General features: G+C 33.9%; 1 protein-coding gene and 1 pseudogene across 2 annotated transcripts in view; one reads left to right on the top strand and one right to left on the bottom strand.

The window, feature by feature from the left end:
* Window positions 1-1200: 1200 nt before the first annotated feature.
* LOC129216846 (uncharacterized) lies at window positions 1201-1970 on the bottom strand (annotated as a pseudogene).
* A 3374-nt stretch (window positions 1971-5344) lies between these two features.
* LOC129216153 (pescadillo-like) overlaps window positions 5345-27601 on the top strand; it is a 60394-nt gene continuing 38137 nt past the window's right edge. For both annotated transcript variants that reach the window (XM_054850314.1, XM_054850313.1), the window contains exons 1-5: window positions 5345-5438; window positions 5902-5981; window positions 6089-6242; window positions 10760-10869; window positions 16471-16598. In XM_054850314.1, the coding sequence (XP_054706289.1) occupies window positions 5409-5438; window positions 5902-5981; window positions 6089-6242; window positions 10760-10869; window positions 16471-16598 (502 nt within the window). In that variant the 5' untranslated portion in view covers window positions 5345-5408. The remainder of the gene's footprint in view (window positions 5439-5901; window positions 5982-6088; window positions 6243-10759; window positions 10870-16470; window positions 16599-27601) is intronic.

Genomic DNA, 27601 nt, shown 5'->3' with positions numbered 1-27601 from the left:
TTAAGGTATCTGGTTTTAGAAAATTTTGGATACAATGTACTTGATCGGGTAGAGGTTTTATTCCGTTTTCCGAAAGATTGAATTCTAAGAAGTCTATAGTTGACACACCAAATATGCACTTTTGTACGTTAATACAGAGACCGTATTCATCTAATTTTGAAAATATGTTTTTCAAATGTTGGTGATGCTCTTCGGGATTTTTAGATGCTATTAGTATATCATCGACGAAGGCGTAAACTCCTGGTAATCCTCGAGTAATTTCGTCTGAAAAACGTTGAAATGTAACACTCGCGTTACAGGGGCCGAACTGCATCAATGTACTTTCAAATAGGCCAAAAAGAGTACAAATTGCAGTTTTGTGAATATCGTCCGGATGAATAGAAATTTGGTGATACGCTTTTATTAAGTCAATTCGACTAAAAATTTTTGTTCCGTGTAATTCAGCTGTAAAATCCGCAACACAAGGGATGGGATATTTATCTTTTATTGTTTGAGAGTTTAGAGATCTAAAATCACCAACTGGTCTCCACTTTAAAGTTCCTTTCTTAGGAACCATGTGAAGTGGCGAAGCGTAGTTGCTTTTCGAAGGTCTTATATGTCCTAGATGCATCATATTTTGAAATTCTTGCTTAGCAACTTTAAGACGATCTGGAGCTAACCTTCGAGGTTTTGCTACTACGGGAGGACCTTTTGTTATTATGTGGTGAACAGTATTGTGTTTTACTGTTTGATGTGGTTTAGGTAATTTGGTAACAGCAGGAAATTCTTGCAACAGTTCATGATATTCTGTATCCCCAGAAAGAGAAATTTGAACCGAATGTCTTTTCGAATCTTTAATTCGGCGTGCTGATTGCAATTTTGTTTTCGTATCTCTCAGACATTTATTGCGGAGATCTGGCACCAATTCAAAATAATGGAGGAAATCTGCTCCAAGAATAGGTGAACTAACATCTGCAATCAGGAAAGTCCATAAAAAGTTTCGTCTTAAATTCAGATTCAGCGATAAGGTTTTCTGACCAAAAACATTAATGTTGGAAGAATTTGCTGTCATAAGGGTTTGTTGTGTAGCATTCCGTTTCTGGTAGATATTAGCAGGAATTAAACTGACGTCCGACCCTGTGTCAACCAGAAAAGATATATTTGTTGTCCGGTCACGAATGAACAGGCGATGTGATTCCTTAGGCAAAGAATAAGTCGCCGCTATTCCTTGCTCGTTTCGTTTCCCTGCCACTTGCAAGGTTTCACTCATTTTTCTTCTCTACATTTGTCTCCAAAGCGTCAATGATACCAACAAATAGAAAAATCACGTTTACGAGAGACACTAATTTCGCGAGACCCACTGTTTCTGCTATTGGGCGAACGACCGCGAGAATAGGAAAGACGATCAATTCTTCTATTTAACTTTTTAATTTCGCGAAGAAATTTAGCCTCAAGTGTTGGTTCACTTTTATTAGACCTGCAAAAGTCTCTGTGGAAGATGGTTCAACTTCTATGATCCTATCGGCAATTTCTGCAACTTTGTCTGAAGTAAGTTCGGAAACTGCAGCTAAAATTGTTTGGACTGAAGATGGCAGACGCTGCAAAAATAACTCTAGCATCAGATTTTCAGCTACATTTAAAGTTTCGGCGCGCCGTTTCATATTCCGTAGCAATTCAGATGGTCTGCGAGAGCCTAATTCTTCCCCTGAAAGTAACTTTCGAATTTCCTTTTGGGATGATTCCCCAGACCGATTTATAAGTTCTTTCTTAATATGGTGATAAGGATCGGTTTTACCTGGTTTGATTAATACATCTCTTATTAAAGAAACTGTATCAGGAGGCATATGTGCAACTACGTAATTGTATTTTGTTTTCGAATCAGTTATGGGCTTTGGAGTAGCAAGTTCAAAAGTACTTTCGCACATTACAAACCATAAACTAGGATCTGATCTATGGTACTGGGGTATTTGTACTGCACTTATTTCAGACATGGTGCATGGTTCAGTTTTTTTAGGTTCAGACATTGAATGAATCATATTAATGCATATAAATATAGTACTATAAAATAAATGCGTAATTTATACTGTTAATGGGAATTTGGCATTATAATCACAAACGCGACATATATACAACCAAAAAATGCAATGTTAAAAATTATCAAGCCTATTATATTTTTAAAGATAAAACTTCATGAAAATGAACAGTAATCACATGCATGTGAAACATTTTCTTCGACTTTATCATAAGAAAAATACCGAGAGAGCTTAAACTGAAGTTGAGGGAAATAAAGGGGCACCTAAGTGACCTACTTTTCCACGCGAATCAAATGCAAAGCACAGAGAAATGATTTACAGAAATTGCACTTATCTGCGACCTTGAAAGCAAAAGTTCCCCACTGTTGCTTTGGCATTTCTCCTCGGTTGGAACACTTTGAAGGTGCTGTGCTCAGCTTCATCACATAATTTAATCCTTTTTTTTTTTTTTTTTTTTTGAGTTTTTGGGCGAAAATGCAGCACAAATTTAGTTCTGTTGAATTGGGTGTTTAGTCCGAAGGGTAACCATAATGTGGTGATAGTGGTTATGTTAAAGGTGGTATTTTCACTACATAACTCGGTTTTAGTCGATCACTGTTTAATACACATATTTCCACTTTCACTTTTCCAGAGACAATCTTGCTCTGACTGCCAATGCTGATTCTCAGTTAGCCTTGTGGGTTGTCCCTCTCTCTCTGTTTCAAATATCGTTTCAGTTGTTCATTTACATTTACTACTTTATTTTTTTTAAACAACGAAAAGTTTCCCTTTTTCTTCGTTTGTTGCATCGCTAAACGGAAATTGGCTGCCCCATTTCTGTAAAACTGGTGGGGGTGTAGCATCCCCCCCCCTCGGTTCTGCACGTGACACATCCGACTCCAGAACAGATTTGGCATCAATGACTGAATAATCTACAGCAGATAAAACAGACGTCACCAAAACAACGTGTCCGCTAACATCTACCCGCCCTAATTGAAACACCCTACATTTTAAAATTTCTAACAAATGGGAATGGGGATGCCAAAATATGCCATATTCTGCTCTTAACTGCATCCAGCAGAAATATAGAAATCATGGTTCTCATTTTTCTGACCCATTTTGATTGAGATAAATTTTTTGTGACTCACATGTTTCCATATCTTGCTATTGATTTAATCTCGAATTCAGTGTTTAGGAAATTCTTCTGTTGCTTGTTTACTTCTGATGCATGCTGTCGATCTGTTTAGCTTGAGTAAAAAATGTTGCTTTAGCTCTATTCTTTTTCGTTCGCCGCCCTACTTGTACTTGAAAAAAAAATTGTAAAAAGAAATCTATGGTACCTATTAAACTTAAAATAGGTGTTTCTTACAAATTTCGAACAATTCCGTAAAACTATACAATCAAGTATTAAAATGTCAGAGACTAGAAAGTGCAAATGAAGTGTTTTGAATAATTTTAGTTGTTCTCGACACCTTGAAAATAATTAAATGAGTCTTTGAAATTTCTTGAAAAGTGTTTCAATTATATTTCTTATCAAGTGCATTAAATATGAATTGTCCGAATTGACAAGATGCTACTTTATAAATACATTTTTTTCTTAATGTGTACACCATTTCTTTTAAAGCATATTTTACAATTGATCATTTTATATTTAATATAGTGCACTGTTTGTCGGTGGTTTGGAGGAATGGAGGGGGGGGGGGAATCAAAAACTTAACTATACCGAAAGCAGATGTGAGCAAAAATGACAATGCGTGATCATTTCTTTTCCCTCGGTCTTCCTCTCCGTCAGTTAATGTCAACGATTTGTCGAACCAAAAGTAATTTTTATTTTGAACCATCTTAAGTTGTTAAATAGTGTATGACTTTAAAAAAAATCAATTCTCCCATTTTTTTCCCTGATATTTTTGTAGTTCCAAACACTACATGTCCTCAAAATGCAGAATTATACATATAAATTTTCAAAATTTTCTCCAGGAGGTGAACCCCCGGACCCCCTGAAATTACAGATATTTTGTAGCCCCCCTAAAGAAGATCACTGCATCATTCTCCTGCTGCCCTTCCTCTTTCAAGATCAATCGAAAAAAGACAGCGGGAGAATTAAAAAGGAGGAAAATAATAAAATAAAACTACATAGCCTGATGTATCACAGGGAAGAGACACACATAGTGAGAGATGAAACTCGAAAAATGGCCTGTATTGGCACCGACATAACAAGCTGTCTGAACTGCAAAAATACAAAAAGGGGCCCACCCACACCTTAAATAGCTTAGTCTAAAATAGCTGCTGTCTAAATCCGCCACTGTATATATATATATATATATATATATATATATTTAATTATGTGTGTGTGTGTGGATTCGGCAAGTTTTATCATTAGAGTCGGCAGTTTGAGAATTCTGCACCCCCCCCCCCCAAAGTAAAAAGCTCGACACGTCCCTGATCGGGAGCAATGAGAAGCTGCATTTCTGCCGAAATAGAAGAAAAACTATTTCTTCTCAAGTAAATGTAGCAATTTATGAATGGAAAGGAAGGGTTAGTAAGAACTTCTTGTCAAGCTCGAGTAACGTGACTCAACAACGGCGAATGGTTGAAAAGTTTTGTGTGAAGCTAACGAAAGAAACCGGATTTCTTCCAATGCTTTTCTTTTCAATCAGTCACATGAATTGGGGCCATCACTCCCTCCATGGGTGCATTCGGAAACAAGGATCGGTCGCTTCAGTGCCACCGCAAGCGTTCGGAAACGCCTGCGGTGGAACCGGTGACGTCACTTAACCGCGTTCGGAAACGCTGCGGTCGTTTTCTGGCTGCCGACTTGGTAGCAACCTGTCGCACCGCTGTCTGGAAGCGGTTAGCGAGATCACAAAGTCTGTGTTGTCCAATCCGGTCGTGTTTCATGTTTTGCTCGTAACGCAAGTACCTTTCCCATCACGAAAGTTACGCTTTCATTGGAGCGTCGTTTGCTGCTGAACTAGAACTACCGCGGTGTAAACACGAGCGTTCGGAAACACAGCTGTTCGCTGTTCTACCGGAATTCCTAGAGAAATTCCAAATACGTCATAACCACACTGGGCTCGCTCTTCTCAGCGGACGCTTGTGGTACCACCGGTGTGACCGTTCCTTCGTTCCGTACGTACCTTAAATGTCAGTTCATATAAAATCCGAGAACCAGTACTTCTGTAGTAGCCGGCGGTTAGTAACTGGTAATTAGAACACACTCATAAAAAAATCAAGGAACTTTTCCAAAAAAAAAAAAAACAGAAAAAATCTTCCTTTGTCACTCCTACTTTTTTATTTCTCCGTATTTCAATTACTAAAAATATTACTTTCTGGCAACACTCAATTAGCACGTTGTTTTGTTGTTTCGTGTTTCTATGTCTGATGTGTTGACGGCTCTAAAGCATTAAAAAATCAGAAATGGGACGTTTTCACGGTACATTCCGTAAGGTAAAACAAATAATTGTGAAATTATTTCGTGTTTTATTTGAATGTGCTGTAAAAATTGAAGAAAATCTTTCCTGACCTTTTTATAATGGCTTATGTTTAATTTTACCACTGAGTCTGTTTAAAGTTTAATCACATCACATTTCGATTCCCTCCTTTCTCACAGTAAAAAAATGATAATTAGGGAAAGGAAACTAAGCATTTGACAAGCATTTACTATTTTCTTAACTCACGGCTGGATTTAAAACAGAATTCTAAATCCGTTTTATAGACATGCAAACTGCATCTGAAGTTACCCTCAAATGCTGTTGCATCTTCGTTTCCTAAGTCAACTATGAGAGTAATAAACATTTAAAGTAGCATTATCAATACTTTCAACTAAAAATTACTATAAGTTTCTTTGTATTGTGTGTATCAATTTGCTTTCTTTGATTGTGTTATAATTATTCATTCATATTTTTTGTAGGGTGAGGGTGGTATAGCTACGAACTATATAAGTAGAAAGCAAGCTTTAAAGAAGCTCCAGTTATCTTTGAAAGATTTCAGGTGCAGTAAATTTGTTGCATAATGTTAAAAGGTTCTGAAATTGAAATTTGCTATGTGTATGCTCCCTAGGTTTATTACTTATATTTTATTTTATGTCTATATTTCAGGAGATTATGCATTTTGAAAGGTATCTATCCTGTTGAGCCTCCACGCAAAAAGAAAGCTAACAAGAATAATTCCACAAATAAAACATATTACTACACAAAAGATATCAAATTTTTAGCTCATGAACCTTTAATTGATAAGTTTAGGTCATTCAAAGTAAGTTATTTTGTTATGTATGTGTATATCTAATGAAAAATATATATTTATTGATTAAATTGTTGTACAGTCGAATTGGCTTATAAATCGCAAAGGGACCAGGATATTTGCTTGTTATTCAGAAGTTATAAAAAACGGGTTTGTGGAAAAAATCTGTTTTTTTTTTCTTTACAATACCGAAGAAGTTGATTATTTTCTCTGAACTGTCTTATTGACTTTTTTTTAGGAATGTGTATACCTCAAAAAACATTGTCATTTGTGTTTGTGGCTTCAAAATAATTTAGTTTTTCGCCCAATCCAAAGTTGCGGGTGTGACATTTACACTAACTAAATTAGTCATCAGCAAAAATATTTTAGAGTATAGGTTTCAATTTTTATATTTTTCAATAAAGATCACTTGCAGGTACATTGATGCCAATTTGCAAGTTGATTGATATTTTATTTATTTTTTAAAAAAATTAATTTCTACCCGTTGCGGGTGTGACATAAAAAGGACATGCATTTTCACCTTGCGATCAAAACATTCAAAACTCTGTGAATTATATCAACTGATCGAACTGGTTTCTTTTTATGTTAGACAGTAATAGTTAACTAACTATTCTATACAGAAATTTAGATACTCACTCAATTAGTTTCACTGTAAAAAATATTCAAAGTTGCCGTTGCGGGTGTGACTTGTGTGGCCAATAAAATAACAACATACACAAATAGTTATCAATCAGACATTTTATGATTAGCACAGTAATAAATAAGAAAAATTGCAAATAACTAAGGAAATTTTTTTTTACATAAATCTCATTTCCAATCTAGAATTGATGATTTCAGGGGGTGTTAGTTTTCTTATTACAATGTTCTGTTTCTCCCATGATATGTCTGACTGATTGGGCCAGATGTATACATGTTCTGAAAGTTTTTTTTTCCAAGTATTCTACTTGTATGTCTTCTCCATCTATTTGCTTGATTTGACCTCTTTTTTTTTTTTTTTTTTTTGAGGTAGAAAACAAAACTAATTCTACAAAATCTCCAATATCATTTATATTACCAAGGGAGATCGTTTCCGACTGAGGCAGCAATGAAACTATCTTCGGTGCACTTTCTGCAGTTAGTGCCTGCCTCTTGAATTGTACCCATATCGATTGGTACAACATGGTGTACCGATTGTAAGTTTGGTGTAGCTTTGTACAAGACAGCAGCGTGCGTGAAGCATTTTTGCAACATCTTTTGTGATGTCGCTCTCCGCAGAATAAAGTACTCTGATTTTTTTAAGAGCCTTTTCTGCTCAAATGGCAAAATCCGATGCAGAATTGACTTGCTCTACGCTGTAACGGCAAGTGACACCATTTTTTATTTGTTACCGCACCAACACCATCCACAGCTCCTTATCTATGAGTCCTTGCAAAGTATGACCATGCAATTTTAATGTTGTAGTCTTTATGGTTGTATGACATTAACAGAAGATTGTACCTGTCTATGGATTGCATTACCAAAGGTTTGAGCTCTTCAAAAAATTGCCATCGACTCTGCTTCTACAGCTGGAGATGGTGTGGCCCCTTTTGTCGAAAATTTCTTTCTCTCTCTACACTTTCTCTGCCTCTCATTCTGGTTTTGCCTCTACATTTTCTTTTCTTTCATGGCCACAGATATAATTTTTTTAAGTAGTTTCTTTGTAATTTCTATTCTTGCTTTGTTTCTTTCCCTTTCTTTTAGAAAATATTCCGAGTATTTAGCCGAGTTTTCTTTCATCTTTTTACGATGATTTGGGAATCTTTCAGTACTGTTCATTCTTCTGCAAAAAAAAAAAAAAATGTGTAAAGTGAATAAATATAGCACTACAAATCCCAAAATATATTGTTGAACATGTTTTTTTTTTTTTTTTTTTGAAGTTCTTTGAATTTTTTAACCCCAATTGAAATTAAAAACATTAAGTTTTGATTCATTTAAAACTTTAACTGACAGAATTTTATACAAAGTTTTTTTAAATAAATATTTTAATAAAAGTTTCATTACTATTTTTATTATTTCTTTATATTTATTTTGAATTTGAAGTAAAAAATAATCTGTCCCTAATATTACATTATTTGTTTTAAAAAGTAAAGGGGGAAAAAGTTTAATGCTCAAAGCAAAATTATACATTTTTATACATATTAAAAAAGATAAAATATTGTTTTGGTTTTTTAAAGTTTTATTTAAAAAAAAAACAAAGCTTACCTTATTGAATAGTTGCCTTAATTATAAATCAAGAAATACAAAAATGTTTCTTAGGGGAACCAATAATATAGAATACCAAGCTAAATAAATCAACTGCACATGCTCTAAAGATACTAATTTTGAATTAACTGGTATCTAGACAAATAAGTCAAAGGTTAGGTCAAAGGTTAAAACATTAGTGCTGTCATCTACGTGCATTCCAGAATTACATTCGTTTAATTAAAAAAGATGTTGCGGGTGTGACTTGAACTAAATGTCACACCCGCAACAGGAACGTGTCACACCCGCAACGCTTAATAACTCCAATTAAAACATTAATTAATTTTTTTCTGTTTGTTATTCAAAGTACTTTAGTAATCTATTTTAGAATACAAAGTTTCAAAACTTTCAGGCAAATAAATTTTTCTGTGGAAATATAAATGCATTTTTTTGTTGCGGGTGTGACACAATAATTAAGAATAATTAAATATGCTTACCTTTTGTAGTGAAGATTAGTAGACATTTCTCTTCAGGAAAAAACTGTTGCTAATGAATGTCAGATTATGTGTGAAACTTTATAGATTTCTAGAATTATTTGTTCAGCTGTAATAGACCATGCAACATAAGCAGTTTTGGTGCAGTCTAGTTCGCACTGATATAGTTCCACTTTAGTAATTAAAATAAGAATGTTAATGACATAAATGAATTTTTTTTTCAATAAAATATGAAATAGTATACTTTTAACAGTGTGTATGCAAAATTTCAACCATATTGAATGAAATTTGAATTTTCATCCTCATGTCCACTTTTTTTTGGATTGGGCGTTTTCTGCATTTCAGAAGCCATTGAGGGCTGTTGTTCTCAGGATTTATGTCAATGTTATAATGTTCGGCTGAACTCAAAATGTTTATGGACTTTTTTCAAAAATAGAATAATCTTTTCTAAGGTGGTAATTAGCAGAATGCCGAAATTTTGCTTGCTTCAGTTTGCTCATTAAAAGCAAGTTATGTTCCCATAGACTCTTCATTCTACCAACCAAATGGATTTAATTGCTTTGCTAAATCCAAGTTCTCGTGAAATTAAATCCTATGAATTAACACAACCAGCGATTAGAGATAATGCTAGCAACGAAATTAATTTTACTCACTACATTTTTCCTAGTTTGTAGCACTCTACTTTTTTTTTTTTTTTTAAAAAGGAGTTTTTAGTGAGTGATTCACTTTTAATTTTAGTTTCATAAACAGACCTGCCAACTATTGCCTGCCTTGTTACATCCTGGCCTCCGGAAGAAAGAAATATTTCCTGTTTTTTATGGTATTGAAAAGTTATAACTTTTTTGACAGTCAAGAGTACAATCAAGAGTCTCTAATTTTGCATTCATCTCAATATAGTGAGGATTTAGAGAACATATTGACTGACTGTGAAAGAATTGAACGTTTGTCATGCCAAAAATTTTGTCAATATATTCCTGGGAAATGCTAAAGCAGCCACTCTAACAACTTCAAAGAGGCATTAAAGCTGATGTCTGTTATTTTTTAAAATATATGTTTTAGCTTAAGTTAAAAATATAAATGTTATAACTTGTAGATTCTTTTTTTTTTTTTTTTTTTTGTATTTGTATATAAAAACATCAATATTATCTATTTTGTACTAGCATTCGTCTAGCCCCAAAGTGCATATGTTTATTTATCTATTTATTTTTTTCTCCTGCTTTTTTATGGTATAAAGTTGCCAAGTCTGAAGCAAGGTTCAAACAAATCTGAGCAGCAAGCATGTGATTACAACAGCGAGCACAATGATAAAAATTCAAAGCTTTTAAAAATACAAGCCAGACTGACCTATCACTTTTGGCTCCGTTCTTTTTGACACCTTCTATTTGTTTAGCATTATTCATTGATAGAATTCAATTTTCAATCTCAATGTAAGGGAAAAGTGAAAAATTAATGCCCATGTTTTGTTTATCTCAATATGACAGAAGTTGCTTAATTTAGAGACTAACACATCTACAAAAGCTAGCATCCCCTAAAACTAACAGATATATGTCCTTTTCCACCTGTAAACCTTATGTTTGCCTTCCCATCTCATCGGTGGTCAGACAGTATCCAATTTTTTATTGCAAATCTATGTTACATCTAATCAAACTTACAAATTGAGCCACACATTCAATCTAAAATATAAGATTTGCTGTGTGTAGTTTGCACAAATATCATTTATTTTACAGCATGTGAAAATTTTAATTAATCATTTGAAAACTTGATTATTTTTAATTTGAGACACAACTTTTCAAAAATATTATTTCTATTTTAAATGTATCTTGTGATGTTTTCCAGGTATTCATAAATCGTCTTAAAAAAGCCATTGGGAAGAAAGATCAAGATGCTAGTGACCGTCTGAGAAGCAATCAACCAACTTTTAAGCTAGACCACATTGTGAAGGAAAGGTAAATATTTGTAATGGCTATAATTACAACTTTTTTGTGAATTTTATGCCGCAACATAACTGCAAACTCTTTTAATTGGATGTGGAATTTTGATGCCCTCTCCCAAATTTCCTAAAAAATTAAATATCTCCCAAATTTTTATCAGAACGACTAAACTTACTAAAAGAGGCTAATAGCTAGTGACAGATGTCTTCTCATTGAAGCTGAGGTTACCAATAAACTGGTAGTTAAAGTGAAATTAGCACACCAGCAAGAGTGCGCAGCTGTGGTTTGGTGCTCTGCTGAAGGCAAATCTTGGGTAATAAGCATTACAGTGGCCGCCGTTAAAAAACATTCGTTCTGAAAACATTTGATTTTATAAAGTGGCAGATTTTATAAACCAGCATTCCTACGTTTAAAAAAATGAAAGCTGTTTAAATTCTCTAATAAACGAAATTAATTACTCAAAATACAGTTGGCATAATCTTGTTTGGTTAACAGAATTAGATAGCCAATGCTCAATATCGTTTAAAAGTTTTCAAAATGTTTTGTAACCTTCATTATTATATTTTCTTCTTTGCTCTAAAGTTCATAGCGAAAAATTTGGCATTGAGATATCCTCATCTTCTGAGACCGATTCCTTCATTCCTTGGCTCCTCTTCGGCAATGTATGATGTCCAAAAGTTTGATTTTATAAAATGGTGATAATGATTTTATTAAAGAATGGTTTTAACATGCTTTGATACTGCAATGATTCTGTTCTTCCAGATTTCATTTTAAAAAGCGGCTGAATTTATAATCCAGTGATTTTATTAGTGGGCAGGTACTGTACCTCCCTTAATGACCAAGCTGTAGGTATATTGTATGTAATTCTGCCTTATAGCTGGGGAACTAACCGATGAAAAACTGCAAATTATGATAAGAAGATACCACTTAGTAGGAATGTTGTTTATGACTATTAAATGAAATTAAGACCCAGAGGCACTTTCAAAAACCGTTTAAATCCAAGATGGCGGCGTTTTTCAAAATGGCTACCCATATTAGAGTTTTTTTAATATATGTCCTACAAAAGAGGTTTTTATATCAAATTATAGGTTTTTCAGGTCACAGATTTCATTTTGTATGTTGAAAATAAGCTGAATGATCATTTTGGTGCTTTTTTAAAAGATATAATTTTATTTCTTACAAAGGAGATTACGTGCTCAATGTAAAAATAGGAAAATTTTTAAATGCAAATATGTTCAAAGATATTAGTACTATGTCGTTAATCAAGCACTGCTTCATCTTTGCATTAATTTTTGCATAGTAGTGTGCAAGCAACCAACGCTTCTGCAACTGCACTTGTTCTCGTAGATTTTGCAGGTGCAGTTTTTGAGCTCAGTGCATGAATCAGAAATTTCCGGTAACTCCGACCATTTCAGCTGTCATCCAACCCTATTCACTTGGAGATGGTGCACATATGATATCTTTGTGAGCTTGTCCCCAAATGTGTCCAGCCTGGAATACTACGCAATATTTGTTGCTGTAAGGCACCCTTTGTAGCTGGCAAACTTTCAAGTGGCCGATTTTTTTTGTCATAAGCAAGGCTTTCCTTGCATCATTACAATTACGCTATTACTAGAGGAACAGTACAGTAGTACTACTATTTACCTTTCAAAAATGTCAAAAATTTCGCTCGATATAGAACTTTGAAGTTGCAAAATAAATCAAAAACGCATCAGTTGCTTCTTTAAATATCATCCATTCTTTCAAAGTTGATTTTTTGAACTTACCAGTGAAGCTAGAAATGCTGTCACAAAACCTATGAAAGCATGAAATCTTGGTAAAGCAGTTCATTTCCTTTTCTTTTCCAATAGCTACATATATTGCTTGAACTGTAATGAATTTGTTGTTGTTTTCGGTTCCAAAAGCAATCCAAAGCTTATCCAAATTTAATGTTGACAAGCAAAAAAAGTAAGATACAGTCGAGTCCCGACTTACGCGAGGGATGCGTTCCAAGACCCCTCACGTAAGTCGAAATTTCGCGTTGTGGAACAGGGTATGTGTAAAAACTTTTATAAACATACCCAATTGTTTTATACACTTGTAAACACCTCTTCAAACTGTTAAAAACCATTTCTTAACCATACACTACTGTTTCTTATATAAAAAATTGAATTTTATATATGTTTTAAATGAAAAAAACCCGTTTTATTCAACATAAAATACTGCTACGATGCAAAAAAAACAATGATCAATGGAAATGAAAGACATGAAATAAACCAGTACGGTACGTACAGTATGAAGTAAGAAAAACAAATGCACACTAGTTTTATATTTGTAACTTTAGAAAATGAAGATATTGATGATTTAAGTTGCGTGATCAAATTGTTAATTCTAATATATTTTTTAATGCAATTGCTTTGCTGGTTCTTTTATAACGTTTTCATCTATGGCAGCACCCCCATCCCTACTTTCTTAAATTCACAATACAAGAGCATCTTCCTTTTCATATTTTTTGCGTTTTTCTTAGATACTACTTGGTGAACTTTTACGGATTTCCTTTTCTTGACTTTTAATTGTACAAATGGATGATTCACTCACACCTAATTGTCGTACTACCTTTGACGGATTTTATACTTGTTCAATCACATAATCTTTAGCTTTTTTTTAAATGTCAGAAACTTTCTCTTTTTCTTTCAATCTCCACAAGATAAACCTTTACTCTTAGGTGTCATTATATTTTACCAACTTTCATATTTAGAATGAAAAAAAAAATAGAAAATGAGGAGTAAGTTATTTGTATAGGCGATGTATCAGAGCAGTACGGTGTGAGAACTTCCACTCTCAGTGACGCTAAAAGTATGAAGGTCTATTCAGGATTTTTTTTTTTGGAAGCCAATAACAAAGCCAATACTTATACACCACGTTTCCCTTCCAAAAATTTTCGTGTTGTGGGTGAAGAATTCGTGTTATATCTAAAATTCTTTACTGGGAAAAAAATCACGTTATAGCCATTTCGCGTAAGTCGGATCGCGTTGTAGCGGGAGTCGACTGTATTGCTAAAATTAAGACATCTGTATCAACAATGCACATTACAAGTCCTGAAACCGTTTTCTACCTTGTCTTGAAAATGCAGTAACATTCTTGAGCCTGTTACCTCTGGGCCAGGCCAAGTAACATCAATGAGGGAAGTTTTTGCAGCGTTATTTCCTTTAATGTATTCACCTAAAGTCATTAGAACCTGCACATTTGTTATTGTACTTAAAACTAACATACCTAACAGTAGTGGCAGCGGTTGGAGCTTATAAGTGGAGTAATGGGGAGGGGGAGGGGGGCAAAAAAACCACTAAACGTCATGGGATTTTCAGCGGCAGCAAAACGTGGAAAAAAAGTGCATCAAAAAGAAATGACATCACTATGCACATTAACATAGCTATCGATTACGATAATGTCCTGATTTTCCAAAAATGGATTCCAAAGCTCTTTCCAAGTGCTTTAAAGAGATCGAAACTTAGTAAAAAATTTAACTTAAAATGAGTGGTACTGCTCAAGATGGAGTCAACTATTTCCTTCATGTTTTAGCTTAACATCACACTCAAACTCTTCTATCAATTGGCTTCTTTCTGGTTTTAGAAACCATCCAACGCCTAAGTGCTGATGGATCCTGTGTCAAATCTATTGCACCGCCACCCCCTTTAACTATTGCATTATTTTGTTGGTGTGCTTGGTCAATACTGATTACTGAGAATAATCTATTAGATTTTCTTATCTTAAACTATCCAGAAATAAATGTAGTTCTGGTAATTCAATCTCTTCATCAATAAAGATCTTATTAAATGGATTGACAACCGACGTGCATAACTCAAAGCCACAAACCTCTAAAACAATTGTTGATTACTATGAAAACAGCATTAAAACCTTGCGCTTGTAAAGATATTGAGACTTTCCAATGCCAGAGAATTGATTTTATTTGGGACAGATATGTTACACCAACGGTTAAATGTCAAACTGGAGAGAAGTGGGGAGCAGGAATAAGAAGACAAGTTCGTTTACATGGTACTTTACCTAAAAATTGGCAAGGATTTTTAAGAAATTCAAATAAAAAAGAAGGGTTCTTTGCTCTGTTAGATACATTAGCTGTAAGTACCATAACAACTGTGCAGGTTCTAACGACTTTAGGTGAAGACATTAAAGGAAATAGTACTGCAAAAACTTCCCTCATTGATGTTATTGCCCTGGCCCAAAGGAAACAGACTCAAGAATGATACTGCATCTTCAAGACATGGTAGAAAACGGTTTCAGGACTATTGCATTTGCATTGCTGGTACAGAAGTCTTAGTTTTACCAATATTTTACTTTTTTCCTTTGTCAACATTAAGTCTGGATAAACTTTGGATTGCTTTTGGAACAGGAAACAACAACAAAATCATTACAGTTCATGCCATATATGAAGCTATTGGAAAAGAAAAGGAAAAGAAAGGCTTTACCAGGATTTCATGCCTTCATAGGTTTTGTGACAGCATTCCTAGGTTCACTGGTAAGTTCCAAGAAGTAACTTTGGCATTTTTTATTTATTTTGCAATTTCAAAGTTCTATACTGAGTGAAATTTTTGACATTTTGAAAGGTAACTAGTAGTACTGCTGTACTATTCCACTAGTAATAGCTTAATTGCAATACTGCAAGGAAAGCGTTTATGACAAAAAATCGGCCACTTTAAAGTTTGCCAGCTACAAAGGGTGCCTTACAGCAACAAGTATTGCGTAGTATTCCAAGCTGAACACATTTGGGACAAACTCACAAACATATCATACGTACACATTCTCCAAGTAAATAGGGTTGAATGGCAGCTGAAATTGTCGGAGTTACCGGAAATTTCTGATTCATGCACTGAGCTCAAAAAGTGCACCTGCAAAATCTGCAAGAACAAGTGCAGGTGCAGAAGCATTGGTCTGTCCTGCACACTACTATGCAAAAATTAATGCAAAGAATGAAGCAGTGTTTGACTAATAACATAGTACTAATATTTGCATTTAAAATTTTTCCTATTTTTACATTGAGCAAGTAATTTCTTTTGTAAGTAATATAATTATGTTAAAAAAAAAGCACCAAAATGAACATTTAGCTTATTTTGAACATGCAAGATGAAATCTTTGACTTGAAAAACGTATAATTCTATATAAAAACCTCTTTTGTACGACATGTATTAAAAAAACTCTATAATGGGTAGCCATTTTGAAAAATGCCACCATCTTGGATTTAAACAGTTTTTGAAAGTGCCTCTGGGTCTTAATTTCATTTAATAGTCATAAACAACATTCCTACCAAGTGGTATCTTCTTATCATAATTAGCAGTTTTTCATTGATTTTTGTCGTTTAGCTCCCCAGCTATTAGCCTTGACTGAAGGGCAGACACCTACTGCTTATAAATAATTGGTGCTTTTAAAACCGTCACAATGTACTTTATGCAGAAAGTTGAAAACTGGTGTTTTATGTCGCAAAACAAATTCTATTTGAAAAAAAATCCTAATTTTTCATTTATTAATTAAAAATTGGTTATGTTAAAATATAGAAAGTAAAATATATTTTATTTTATGGAAGATTAGGACTTATTCCATTTTCTTTTTTAAAAATTCTTCTAGGTATCCAACCTTCATTGATGCTGTAAGAGATCTAGATGATGCAATTTCTATGTGTTTTCTCTTTAGTACATTCCCTAAAAATAGAGCTGTGAAATCAGAAATCATTCATTTGTGCCGAAGACTTACAGGTTAGTCAAACTTATTCTTAAGTAAACACCCCAGGAAATGTACTGTATATACTCGCAAATTAATCAAGAAATTAAGGGGGGGGGGAATGAGATTACTAGTTAGGGAGCCTGAATTTAAAATAAAGGCTAAATAATTACAGTAAAAGATTAACTATGGAAAAAGTGCAGGAACTGCTGTATTCACGAATTTTCTGTTTAGTTTGTCAAAAATTAATGCTCTTTTGATTAAAAAAAATAATAGCTACAATGTAAAATTTTATTGACAAATTTTCAAAATAAAAGCAACAAGTAACAAAAATTGTAACAATGAAATTGAAGTCATTACAAAAATCTTGATTGCAGAAATGAACCCTTTTTGTACAAAAGAATAAAAATCCCCTGTTTTATAACGTAAGAATGTTCATTATATATCAATTTCTTTCTTTTAAAAAATGTCTATGTTCGAAAATCACTGCAAATGTCCACAATTTTTTCAGGAAGTTGGGGCTCAACTTAAATGCAGGTTTTCGATGTCCTAGTGTTAAAAAGAAAAAAAAAAAAGATGCTGGTGGTAATTTTAGTGAAAGAAATTTTGTGAGTTTTCTGTTGATGAATTTGGTTCAGTTTATAAAAAGAGCATACTTTTGGAGAAAAAACCATGTTTAGTTGCATGAAAAATGCTGTTGACATAGTTTGACATTGAATTATCTCATCTTGCATTGGGAGAAAAAAGACATCTTTTCTGGGGTATATTTTCTTGTGCTTTGAATTTCTATGGGGAAAAAAACATGATATATGTAGTTCATATTGTGAAAATTGGTCAGAAAAGTCAAATGTCAGGCGGCATCTGTATTAATTTTATGCTATAAAATTTCATGATACTATATTTGTTCTGTCTTTTGATAGCTTCTTTGGTGTTGCTATTACTGGGGAAATACATTTGGCCATAAATAGGGGAAAGAGTTATAGGTATCATACCTGCGATTTTTTTCAGCTATTAAATACTTTTTTGTACTTAACTACCTAGTTTTATTGTTACATGGATTTTGATTTGATTACATTCACTCCTGTTAAACCTACTCAAGCTCTATAACCATGTAATTAAACTGCTTTGTGAACTTTTTTTTTGAAAATATTATTGTTCTGCTTATTACAATTATTTTACTAATTTAACAGGTCAGCTGTATTTAAGTCATATGTGTATATTATTCTCTTATATTGAGGCTTGTAAGTTTCCCATATTTTTTTTTGCAAATCAGCCTTTTTAAAGCTATTCTTGCTGATTTTGCTATTGATGTAGTTCTGCTGAGAAATTATGCCCCAAAATGTTGATAACCCCAATTTTTGATACTGCCTGTCTTCTCTTAATATCATAGTTGGCGATACAACCTACTGTTTTACCCTATAACTACACTCTTTGCTAAAAAAAACATTGAGCACTTGAACCAGCTTCTCTTTGCTAATTAATATTTACTAATGCTTAGTGTTCACTCTAGGAAAAAAAAAGCAGGGTGCTGGTATTTGAAAGGGGCACTATTTATTATAAAAAGGGCACTTTATGTTTCAACGTGGTCTTCCCCCTTCCAAGATCAATGAGGCACCTCTCAAAAAGTACTGAGCCCCCCCTCCCCCCAAAAAAAGAAGAAAAATAACATCTTAAAACACTGCGAAAATTTCATCCATTCCTCTGTACAATGACTCCCCCCCCCTCAGGGGCGTAGACAGCAGGGTGGGGGAGAACGGACACCTGTATGCTGATCCTTCAAGGGTGTCCAATATTTTATAAACTAGAGGTGAAATATAGAGGCAAACAACATGGAGGGGGACCCGGAAAAGTCGGTTGTGGTAGGCCCCAAAATCTCTGTGCTAACCCCTGCCCCCCCCCCCCCACTAATTGCCACCGTTGACTTCATTATTGTATATCATTTCTTCCAGAAAATGCACTTGTCTTTAGGGTTAGATTGGCCTCCCCCCCCCCCCTCCCACCAATGCCAACTAAGCACATTTTCCAAACTCCGTAGGAACATTTAGCTAATGCTGAATCTTTGCTTTGGGTGTGTTTCAACCCTTTTCAGGCCTTAATTGTGCCTACTTTTCCTATAAGAATGAAAAATTCTAGGCATTTCAAAATCCTTTGAATTTTAATGTAAAATGAACAATATTTAATTATGGATCCCCCCCCCCCTTCCTATCTAAAAACTGCCTAGTAATGTGCATTATGCCATAAGTATTTTAGTAGACATCAAAATCATAATGAATGTAAATTCAACTTTTTTAAAAAACATTATACTTCAAACAGAATAATTATTAAAATACTGTGTGCAGTGCTTCAAAAATGCAGTTGTAGCAAGGTGCAAAACAAAAAAGGCTTTATTGGAATGCCTAGAGCTGGACTTGACACAACTTCATGACACAGATATGTTTGCAGATGTATGCGCTACCCAAGCAGCTGGGGCCAAAATCCAAGATTTTAATTTCACTTACAATTTTTATGAAAATTTAATACATCAGCATTTTATTTTTGTGATTTTTTTAAAAGCAATATTAGTGTTATATATATATATATATATATATATATATATATATATATATATATATATATATATATATATATATATATATATAAGAAACATTGCAAGATCATTTTAGTTGGGAGAAAGCACAAGTGTGTTAAAAGTATGTTTTTAATTATGTCAATGAGTGTTTTTAAATAATCTGTTAGTATACAAATCATGTTCAAAGATAATACAAATACTCAGCAAAAAGGAATGAATGAATATTTCGCAGCAGAAAATTTCCCTGGCAAATTTCACACAGAACAATATGTTTCCATTTCAAATGTTCTTTTTTTAGGGGGGGGGAGGCTAAAAATTCAAGATAACGAAAAATACCCTTGTATTTTGGTTCAGTAGACTTTGTACTGTGTACTACTCAGAATCCAATTAGAAAATTCACCAATCAGAAACAGATGCAAAAAGATTGCTTCACAACCACTAGCAATGCGCCAAAATTAGTTAAGCCTAATTTCCACGTGCAAACGAAAAACGGGCACAAATGGCTGAAACGCTACGAAAATGGCCTATTCATGTGATGTTTATTGCCCAATTCAACATTCTATTTCAAAAATAATTTTCATTTCGTTGAAGGTGTCGTTTTTGTTACATTATTTTCGTTAATCTTCCGATTTTGTTAGTGCGATTTCGGGGAAGTGATAGTTATAAATGGGGTAAAATCGACCTGTTTTGGACCTTGAAATTGTTAACTAGAACAGTAAATGAGTTTTGAAACAATAATTTCAAACTTAGTTACTTCATTTTTCTTTTCAAATGTTTTTATTTATATATATTTTTTAAAAAATTTCACGAAGTATTTCAACAGGCACCGCGGGCCATAGGTTGTGTATTCCTTAGACTCTAAGGAATTCAAGCACTATGTCTGCTTTCAAAACTTTATCAATCACTTCAAAATAAACGCTTTTTCCAAGCCCTTTACAAGTATTATAAAGAGCATACAAACCCTGCTTCTATTCTGTTTTGCAGGGAAAAAGAAAAACAGCTTGAAATATTTCAGTAAACTTCATATTTTTTCGGCCGGCATCATCGTCAAGAACCGTGTATTTTCAAATCAAGAACCGTTTGCGTTTGCACTCTGACTTTTCGGACAAGAAATGGAGCAGTTCATCTGCATCTGTTCTTGTCTGACAAGTAGTACCCCTTCTACTTTTCCTGGAACTGGCGCCCCCTGGTCCTACAGATGAAAATAATATAGGAAGACTACCTACCACCCTCCCTTTTTCATTGTTGATTCTCAGAAACACAAGAATGGGGAGGAATTAAACAATAATCTCTCCCCCCACCACCATCGCGGACGACTGAACACCTACCCTAACCCTTTCAAACTCATCCTCAGTAGAAGGGAGAAATCTGTTTTTAGTTTCCAACTGATAAATCTGTTAGAATTCCGAGAATCTCATCCCATCTTTGCCTAGGTATTTGCATCTTCTTTTATTCATGGGGCCGTTTTCAGGGTGAACTTCTGGGGACAATGGCAAGACATGAGCGTTTTTGCAGACGATCGCTAGACAAATAAAATTTCCCTGATATCGCGGCGGGTCTTAATGATGGTTGTGGCATCTTTTTAAAAACATAGAACGCATATTGTTATTTTTGAAAAGGGCAGGGCACATTTTGCGATCTAAAAGAAGGGCAGGGCACATTCTGCCGATATGGAAAAGGGCAGGGCGCTGCGTCCTTCAAAAACGGCCTAGCGGGAACACTACTTATGCTTCTGATCCCTAAATTAAACAAAATTCATATGTCCCAATATTCCTAAATATTCTTAGTTATTTTTATTTATTTATTTATTTTTCTTCCTTTCTTTTTTTTTTTTTTGGTACCACAATAAAAAAGAAAAAAGAAAATCAGCTTTTTGCAAAATTTAATACTTTTACGCTTCTAGATCCTCCCCCCCCCATACTGTTTAAACCAATGGTAGTTAACTTGTTTTCTATTGGGCGAAACAGTTTTCTTGGTGGGTGGCAGGGGTTTTGTTCGATACAGAAGCACTTCACCTTGTTTTATTTAATTGATTATATAAAAAAATTCAGAGGAACCTTTTCTCAGGCAGCATTTGGTCGAAAAGCAATTTTCTGAGTTAATATTGTTGTTCCTTTACTCAACATCAACTTAAGTAACATGTATAAAGAAATTAAAGTCAATTTTCAGTTTGATCAATTAGACCCAGTTTGTGGAAACTATATTTATATTGCTTTAAAAGCTGGAAATAATGCTAATCAGAAAGCTTTAATACCAATTTTATTAAAAGCATTGTTCAACAATGACCGTGGTCAACAATGAATTTCTTATTGAAGGCTTACCAACTTTTAGCATGAAATTAGTTAAAAGCATTTATATTTCACTTTACATTGGAACAAATTTTATCTGATGCAGGAAAATCAGGGTTTTCTCTGGTTATTTTATTCTGATTTTTGCAAGCATTTTTTCGCCCTCAAATTAGAAAAATGCCATTTTCAGACCTGCCAACTCTCCCGTTTTCACGGGAGACTCCCGTTTTTTACTCCATCGTTTGAGTATCCATTTCTCCCGTTTTTTTTATATTTTGTTCGGGTTTTTTTCTTTTTTTTTAAATTAAACTTAATTTTCTTCCTTAAAATAGTTACTCACAGCCCTAATAGATGGCGTGGCTAGCAGAGCAAACCCGCACTGCTCAGTGAGCTCACGTTCGACGAGCACGACCGGTTAGTTAATCACGTGACAGCTAATGATCATGTGCTCCAATCAACTGCTTAGAATGGTAACGGATGCAGTAACCGGTTGATTATAGAACGCTGCGGTTAGTAACCGGTTACTTACCGATCGACCGGTGAGGTTCGTCGAACGCAACCAAGGTGAGCGGCAAACATACTCAACGTTAAATCCCGGTTATCACAAATTTGCCATTTCATCTGCGCTTGCGCGCGGACTTAGATGATTTCAAAAATCTTGCTAAAATTAAATACAAATATTTTAAGTTTGGTAATAAATATGAGATAGCAACAGATAAAAATTAGAAATCACAAAGTTTTCTCTGATTTAGTTTTTAGGTCTCGGTAAAGATTGAATTCTGCGTCTTAATTATTAATAGATTCGGTGTCTGTTTTGTTTGTGATGGGTTTTGTAAATATGTCCGATAAATTATCTTTACTTCTGACATATTTAATGTTAAAAACATCTTTATATATTAAATCTCTAATGAAAAACAATTTAACATCGATGTGTTTACTTCTGTGATTTTCAACTGATGATTTTACAAATTGAATAGCAGCTTGATTATCAACAAATAGCGAGGATTTTACTTTAGATTTTACAGTTTTAGTTTCAATACATTCATTCAAAATCCTATCAAACCATATCAATTCTTTGACAGTTTCAGTCATTGCGACAAATTCTGCCTCCATAGTTGAAAGACTTACACATTTTTCTTTAAAAGTGCACCATTCTATGGGCGAATTATCAAGCAAGATAAGTTGACCTCCGACAGATGTTCGGTCATCTCTATTTGAAGTGAAATCTGCATCAGTATAAGCAATGATTTGGATTTTGTTACAATTTAATTTCAATTTTAAATTCTTTGTATTAGAAACATAACCAAGTAATCTTAATAATCCGTTCCAATGGGTAATACCAGGATTGCTTTGAAATTGACTGAAAATGTTAATTGCATAAGATATATCTGGTCTAGTTCGATTTGCAATAAAACTTAAGCATCCTAATAGATTTCTATATGGTAATTTACTCATTTCTTTGATTTCATCGTCATTTTTCGGACAATTTTTAGTTGAGTGGACACAAACTTTACTAATTGGTAATGACGAGATAGAAAAATTATATTTACTAAATCTTTTACATACTTCTTCAATATAATTAGTTTGATGTAGATGAAAGCCATTTTCGCCTTCTTCAAATTCTACACCTAGTAGTTTTCTCGTCTTACCCAATACTTTTAAGTCAAAATGTTTACTTAATAATTTTAAACAATTTTTAATATCATAGTCCTTTTTACCAAAAATAACGATGTCATCAACATATAATAGCAAAATTACAATAGAATTATGAAATACACAATTGCAACATGAAAATTTGTTAAATCCTAATTTTGACAAAACATTGAAAATTTCATTGTACCACAGATGTCCACTTTGATGTAATCCATAAATTGCCTTATTTAATTTGCAATATAAATTTTCCTTTCCTTTTTCAACAAAACCTGGGGGTTGAAACATATATATTTGTTCGTCAATTGGGGCATACAGATAGGCATTTTTTACATCACATTGAACATTTGACCATTTTAAACATACTACTAATAATGTAAAGAAAAACCGAATTATACCAAATTGAACTACTGGGGAAAAGGTATCGTCAAAATTTAATCCTTTAATTTGAGCAACACCCTGAGCACAAAGCCGTGTTTTGAATCTTATAATATCCCCCTGTTCGTTTTTCTTAAGTGTATAAACCCAGCGACTACCAACTGGAGTGGTATTTGCTGGTAATTTGGCCAAAGTCCAAACAATTCTATCATGCATACATTGGATCTTAGACTTCATTGCATTATGTCATTTTTCCCGCTCTGTTGACTTAGGAGTCTGTTTATAAGTGCGTGGAATTTTAATATCATTTTCTAGTCAAGATTCTGTTATACTTGAACTAGAATTATGGCTTGCAATTTCCCCCTGAAAGGTATCTTTCCCTTGAAAATTAAATAAGGATGGTTCAAAAACAAGATTTAATTTATCACAATATTTTCTTACATCATGAACAGATCTTAACCTTTTAGATTGACCCTTTTCAAAATAATATATGTCATTCCTTGACCCATCGGGTCTTGGAACAATTTTTCGGACCCATGTTGGATTCCTCATGATCCTGGACTTGTCATCGTCTGACGTATCCCCCTCAGTATCTGAATCACTATTTGAATCTGAATCACTATTAATGTTAGATTCTCTGTTAGAGATTTCTGGCACGTCAACGTCAGATTGACTCTGCTCCTCCTCAGTTTCTACATCCGTATCACTATCGAGTGGACGAGAGGTTAGAGTCCATGATAAAGTATTATTATCCAACTTAGAATGAAAATGGTCTTTGTAAAAATGACCTTCTTTAAAAGAAACATTAATGGATTCAATTACCGCGTTAGTATCAGGTATCCAGATACGATAACCTTTGGTACTAAACGCATATCCAATCATAATACCTTTTTGGGCTTTAGCATCCAATTTGTTTCTACGTTGTCGTGGAGTGCCCACGAATGAAATTGTGCCGAAAGGCTTAAGATGTTTTACAGATGGTTTATTACCGCCATATAGTTCAAATGGAGTTTTGTCCTGATTGGAGTGACATACCCTGTTCCAAGTGTATGCAAAATACAACATTTCATCTGGCCAGAATTCTTTTGGCAAACCACTTTCTATTAACAAGACACGGGTACAATCAGCGACAATTCTGTTATAATTCTCCGCGGAACCATTTTGTTCTGGCGTGTAATAATTAGTAAGTTCATGTTTAATACCAAGCTTTTCACAAAAATTATCCAAATTATGATTAACAAATTCCCTACCATTATCTGTCCTAATAGCTTTTACTTTCGTATCTAAAAATCTTTCTGCTCTAGTAAAATGCTTTTTGAAAATTTCTGCGACCTGACCCTTTGATTTAATGGGATACAAAGTTGCGCGTCGAGAAAAGTCATCAATGATAGATAAGTAAAATTTTTCACCATTTTTACCAGGTACATTGCACGGGCCCCATACATCAGCATGTAAAAGCTCTAAATTTACTACGGTTTTCAGTCAACGGCTTGAAACTGACTCTTTTAAATTTACCAATTTTACAGTCGTCACACTGAATTTTAGAATTTTTAAACTTTGGTAAACCCCTTGCTCCCTGCAATTTACTAGTTTTCTTAATACTATCAATATTGACATGCGCCAAGCGCTTATGCCAAGTTTCTAAATTTTCAACATGACTAGATTCAGAATTAAAATGACTAGAATTTAAAGGAATTTGATTTGACTTTTTAGAATTTACAATATACACCATTCTTAAGTTTTGCTTTTAAAATTAGACCTTCTTTGTCAGAAACTTCCACAAAACCATTCCCCCCTTTAAATTTAGCTCCTCCTTTGTCGAATTTTGTACCAGATAACAAATTCCGCCTTAATTGCGGGGAATACAGAACATCTTTTAGAACTACAGACCTTTTTCCAAATCTTACTTTAATATCTCCTTTCCCTTCAATCGGGAAGGTCTGATTTTTGATGGCAACAGCCATTTTGCTATTTTTTAAAGGTGTAAAAGTTCTAAACCAGTCTCTGTTTCCAGAAAAATGATCACTGGCAGCAGTATCAAAAAGCCATACAGAGGGCTTTTCCTCTACATGGTTTAAGTTAGCTTCACAAATAAAAAAGTTTTTGTGCTCACATCGGGTGCTTGAAGGTGAACGATTCCTCTCCCTTGAAAAATGTTGTTTCCTCCTATATGGGCTCCGTCCTCTTCTATTGGTTCTGTCCTGGGATCCTTGACTTTTCCTGTTCTGGGCTGAAGAATTCCGATATAGTCGTGGACAATCTCTTTTCAAGTGTCCAGGCTGCTTACAATAGTAACACAACCTTTTTCTGGTTTCAACATAAGCGATTTCTGATTTAGTATTTAAATTTTCACGAAGTGCTAGACGTCCTTCTTCTACTATTAGATCAACTATAATTTCTTCAAATTTAAAAGTTGCATCTGGTCTGATTAATATCGATTGTATTATATGGTCAAATTCTATAGGTAAGTTTTGTAACAATTGAAAAATTAGAAAATCTTCAGGGAAATCTTTGTGTACAATTTTTATCTTCTCGTAAATGCGTCTTAAGCGGGCTGCGTATAGGTTTAAATTTTCTCCCGATTCTATTTTGCAATTATTTAACTCTGCGTACAGTTGCATCTGAATGCAGCGGTTTTCCGGGAAGAAGTGATCTTTGAGCTTTCGCCAAGATAAGGTAGGTTCTTCTATATTTTCAATTATCTTTTTAAATTCTTGTTCGATGTTAAGAAAAATTAACGATAGGGCAAGTTTCTTGCGGTAGTGAAAATCTTTGATATCTCGCTTAGTGACGTCAGAGTCTTTTGAAATTACGGGAAGTTCTTCGGAACCAATGACAATATCCCAGCAATCTTTTTTCATAAGTAGGAATTTGACATTTACCGCCCATTCGGTGTAGTTGTTGCTATTCAATTTTTCTATGGTGTAAGTAGGACCTGCCATTTTCAAAAAAAAATTTCAAATTTTTCTTAAATTTTAACTAAAATAGTCAAAGATGTCGACTCTTGGATTCATCGATTCATTTTGTAAATTAGTGAACGGTCCCCCCCGTCACTAACTATCATAGAAATCTTGAAGAAAGGTAATCTCTTGAAAAAAAGTTCAAATTTGGAACATCAAATCTTGAATAAACCTGTACAAAAAGTTCAATTATCTTGCAAAAAATTCTTCCTAATCTTCTTTTAAATCTTGACACTTGAAAAAGGAATTAAATTTCTGATAATCTGACTTCAGACGACAGCATTATATTTCATCTCGTATTTGACTAACTCTATAATCTGGGCTACCATAACCATTGATAGGCTATAATTCTCCAGCATAAAGCAAGAAAGAGAATAGCCCAAGTTTTGCAAAGAATAATGATAATTCAAAGCTATTAAATTAGCAAAGTGTAATACGCGATTGGAGTAGTCAAACTATTAAATAGAAATTTATCTTCCGCTGCATGAAGAATCTTATATCAAGTGACGGAAAGTCATTCTTTAAAAATATCAACTATTTATTAAACAATTAACAATTGTAAAAGATAAAATGAGAAAATAATAAAGTAATTTGAAGAATCAATAACTCAAAGCCATACGCAAAATTAAAGTATAATCATGAACTTTGTAGACCTATTATATCTATTTACTAATTCTATTAAATATTACCGAATGTTCCATTGAAGATGTTTTCCTGATCTCTATTCATAGATCTCTAATACTAACATTTCAATAATGCATCACAAACACTAAGTTCGGCGAGTTCTAGTAGTATCTATTAGATCACATCTAACTACCGATCAGAAAACTAACTTCCTATTAATCCATTCTAAAAACTGTGAATGGCTATCTCGATAGCTGAAAAGCCAAGAACCGAAAACCCCCAACTGCAACCTGCAAGTTGGCAAACTAAAACATCTATCGTAGATGCGAGGAGTGAAAAAGAGAAAGAGTCATATCACACGAGCGTATAAATACTGCTTTCCCAATTAGCATAACACGTCATCTCAAGTTCGACACGTGCGGAAAAGACGTGTGCAAAAAGCTTCTAGAATGTCTGAGAACGAGTGACGTCATCTGACCTTCAATTCACCGGGAAGCGAAAACAGATTCACTCATTGTTTACGTTTTCATCTGAAGTTGAAGTACGCGGGAAGAATCGCTTGTCAAAGC

Source organism: Uloborus diversus, chromosome 2, assembly GCF_026930045.1.
Source record: "Uloborus diversus isolate 005 chromosome 2, Udiv.v.3.1, whole genome shotgun sequence".
NCBI lineage: Eukaryota > Metazoa > Arthropoda > Arachnida > Araneae > Uloboridae > Uloborus > Uloborus diversus.
This window is presented reverse-complemented; position numbering and strand designations above follow the sequence as displayed.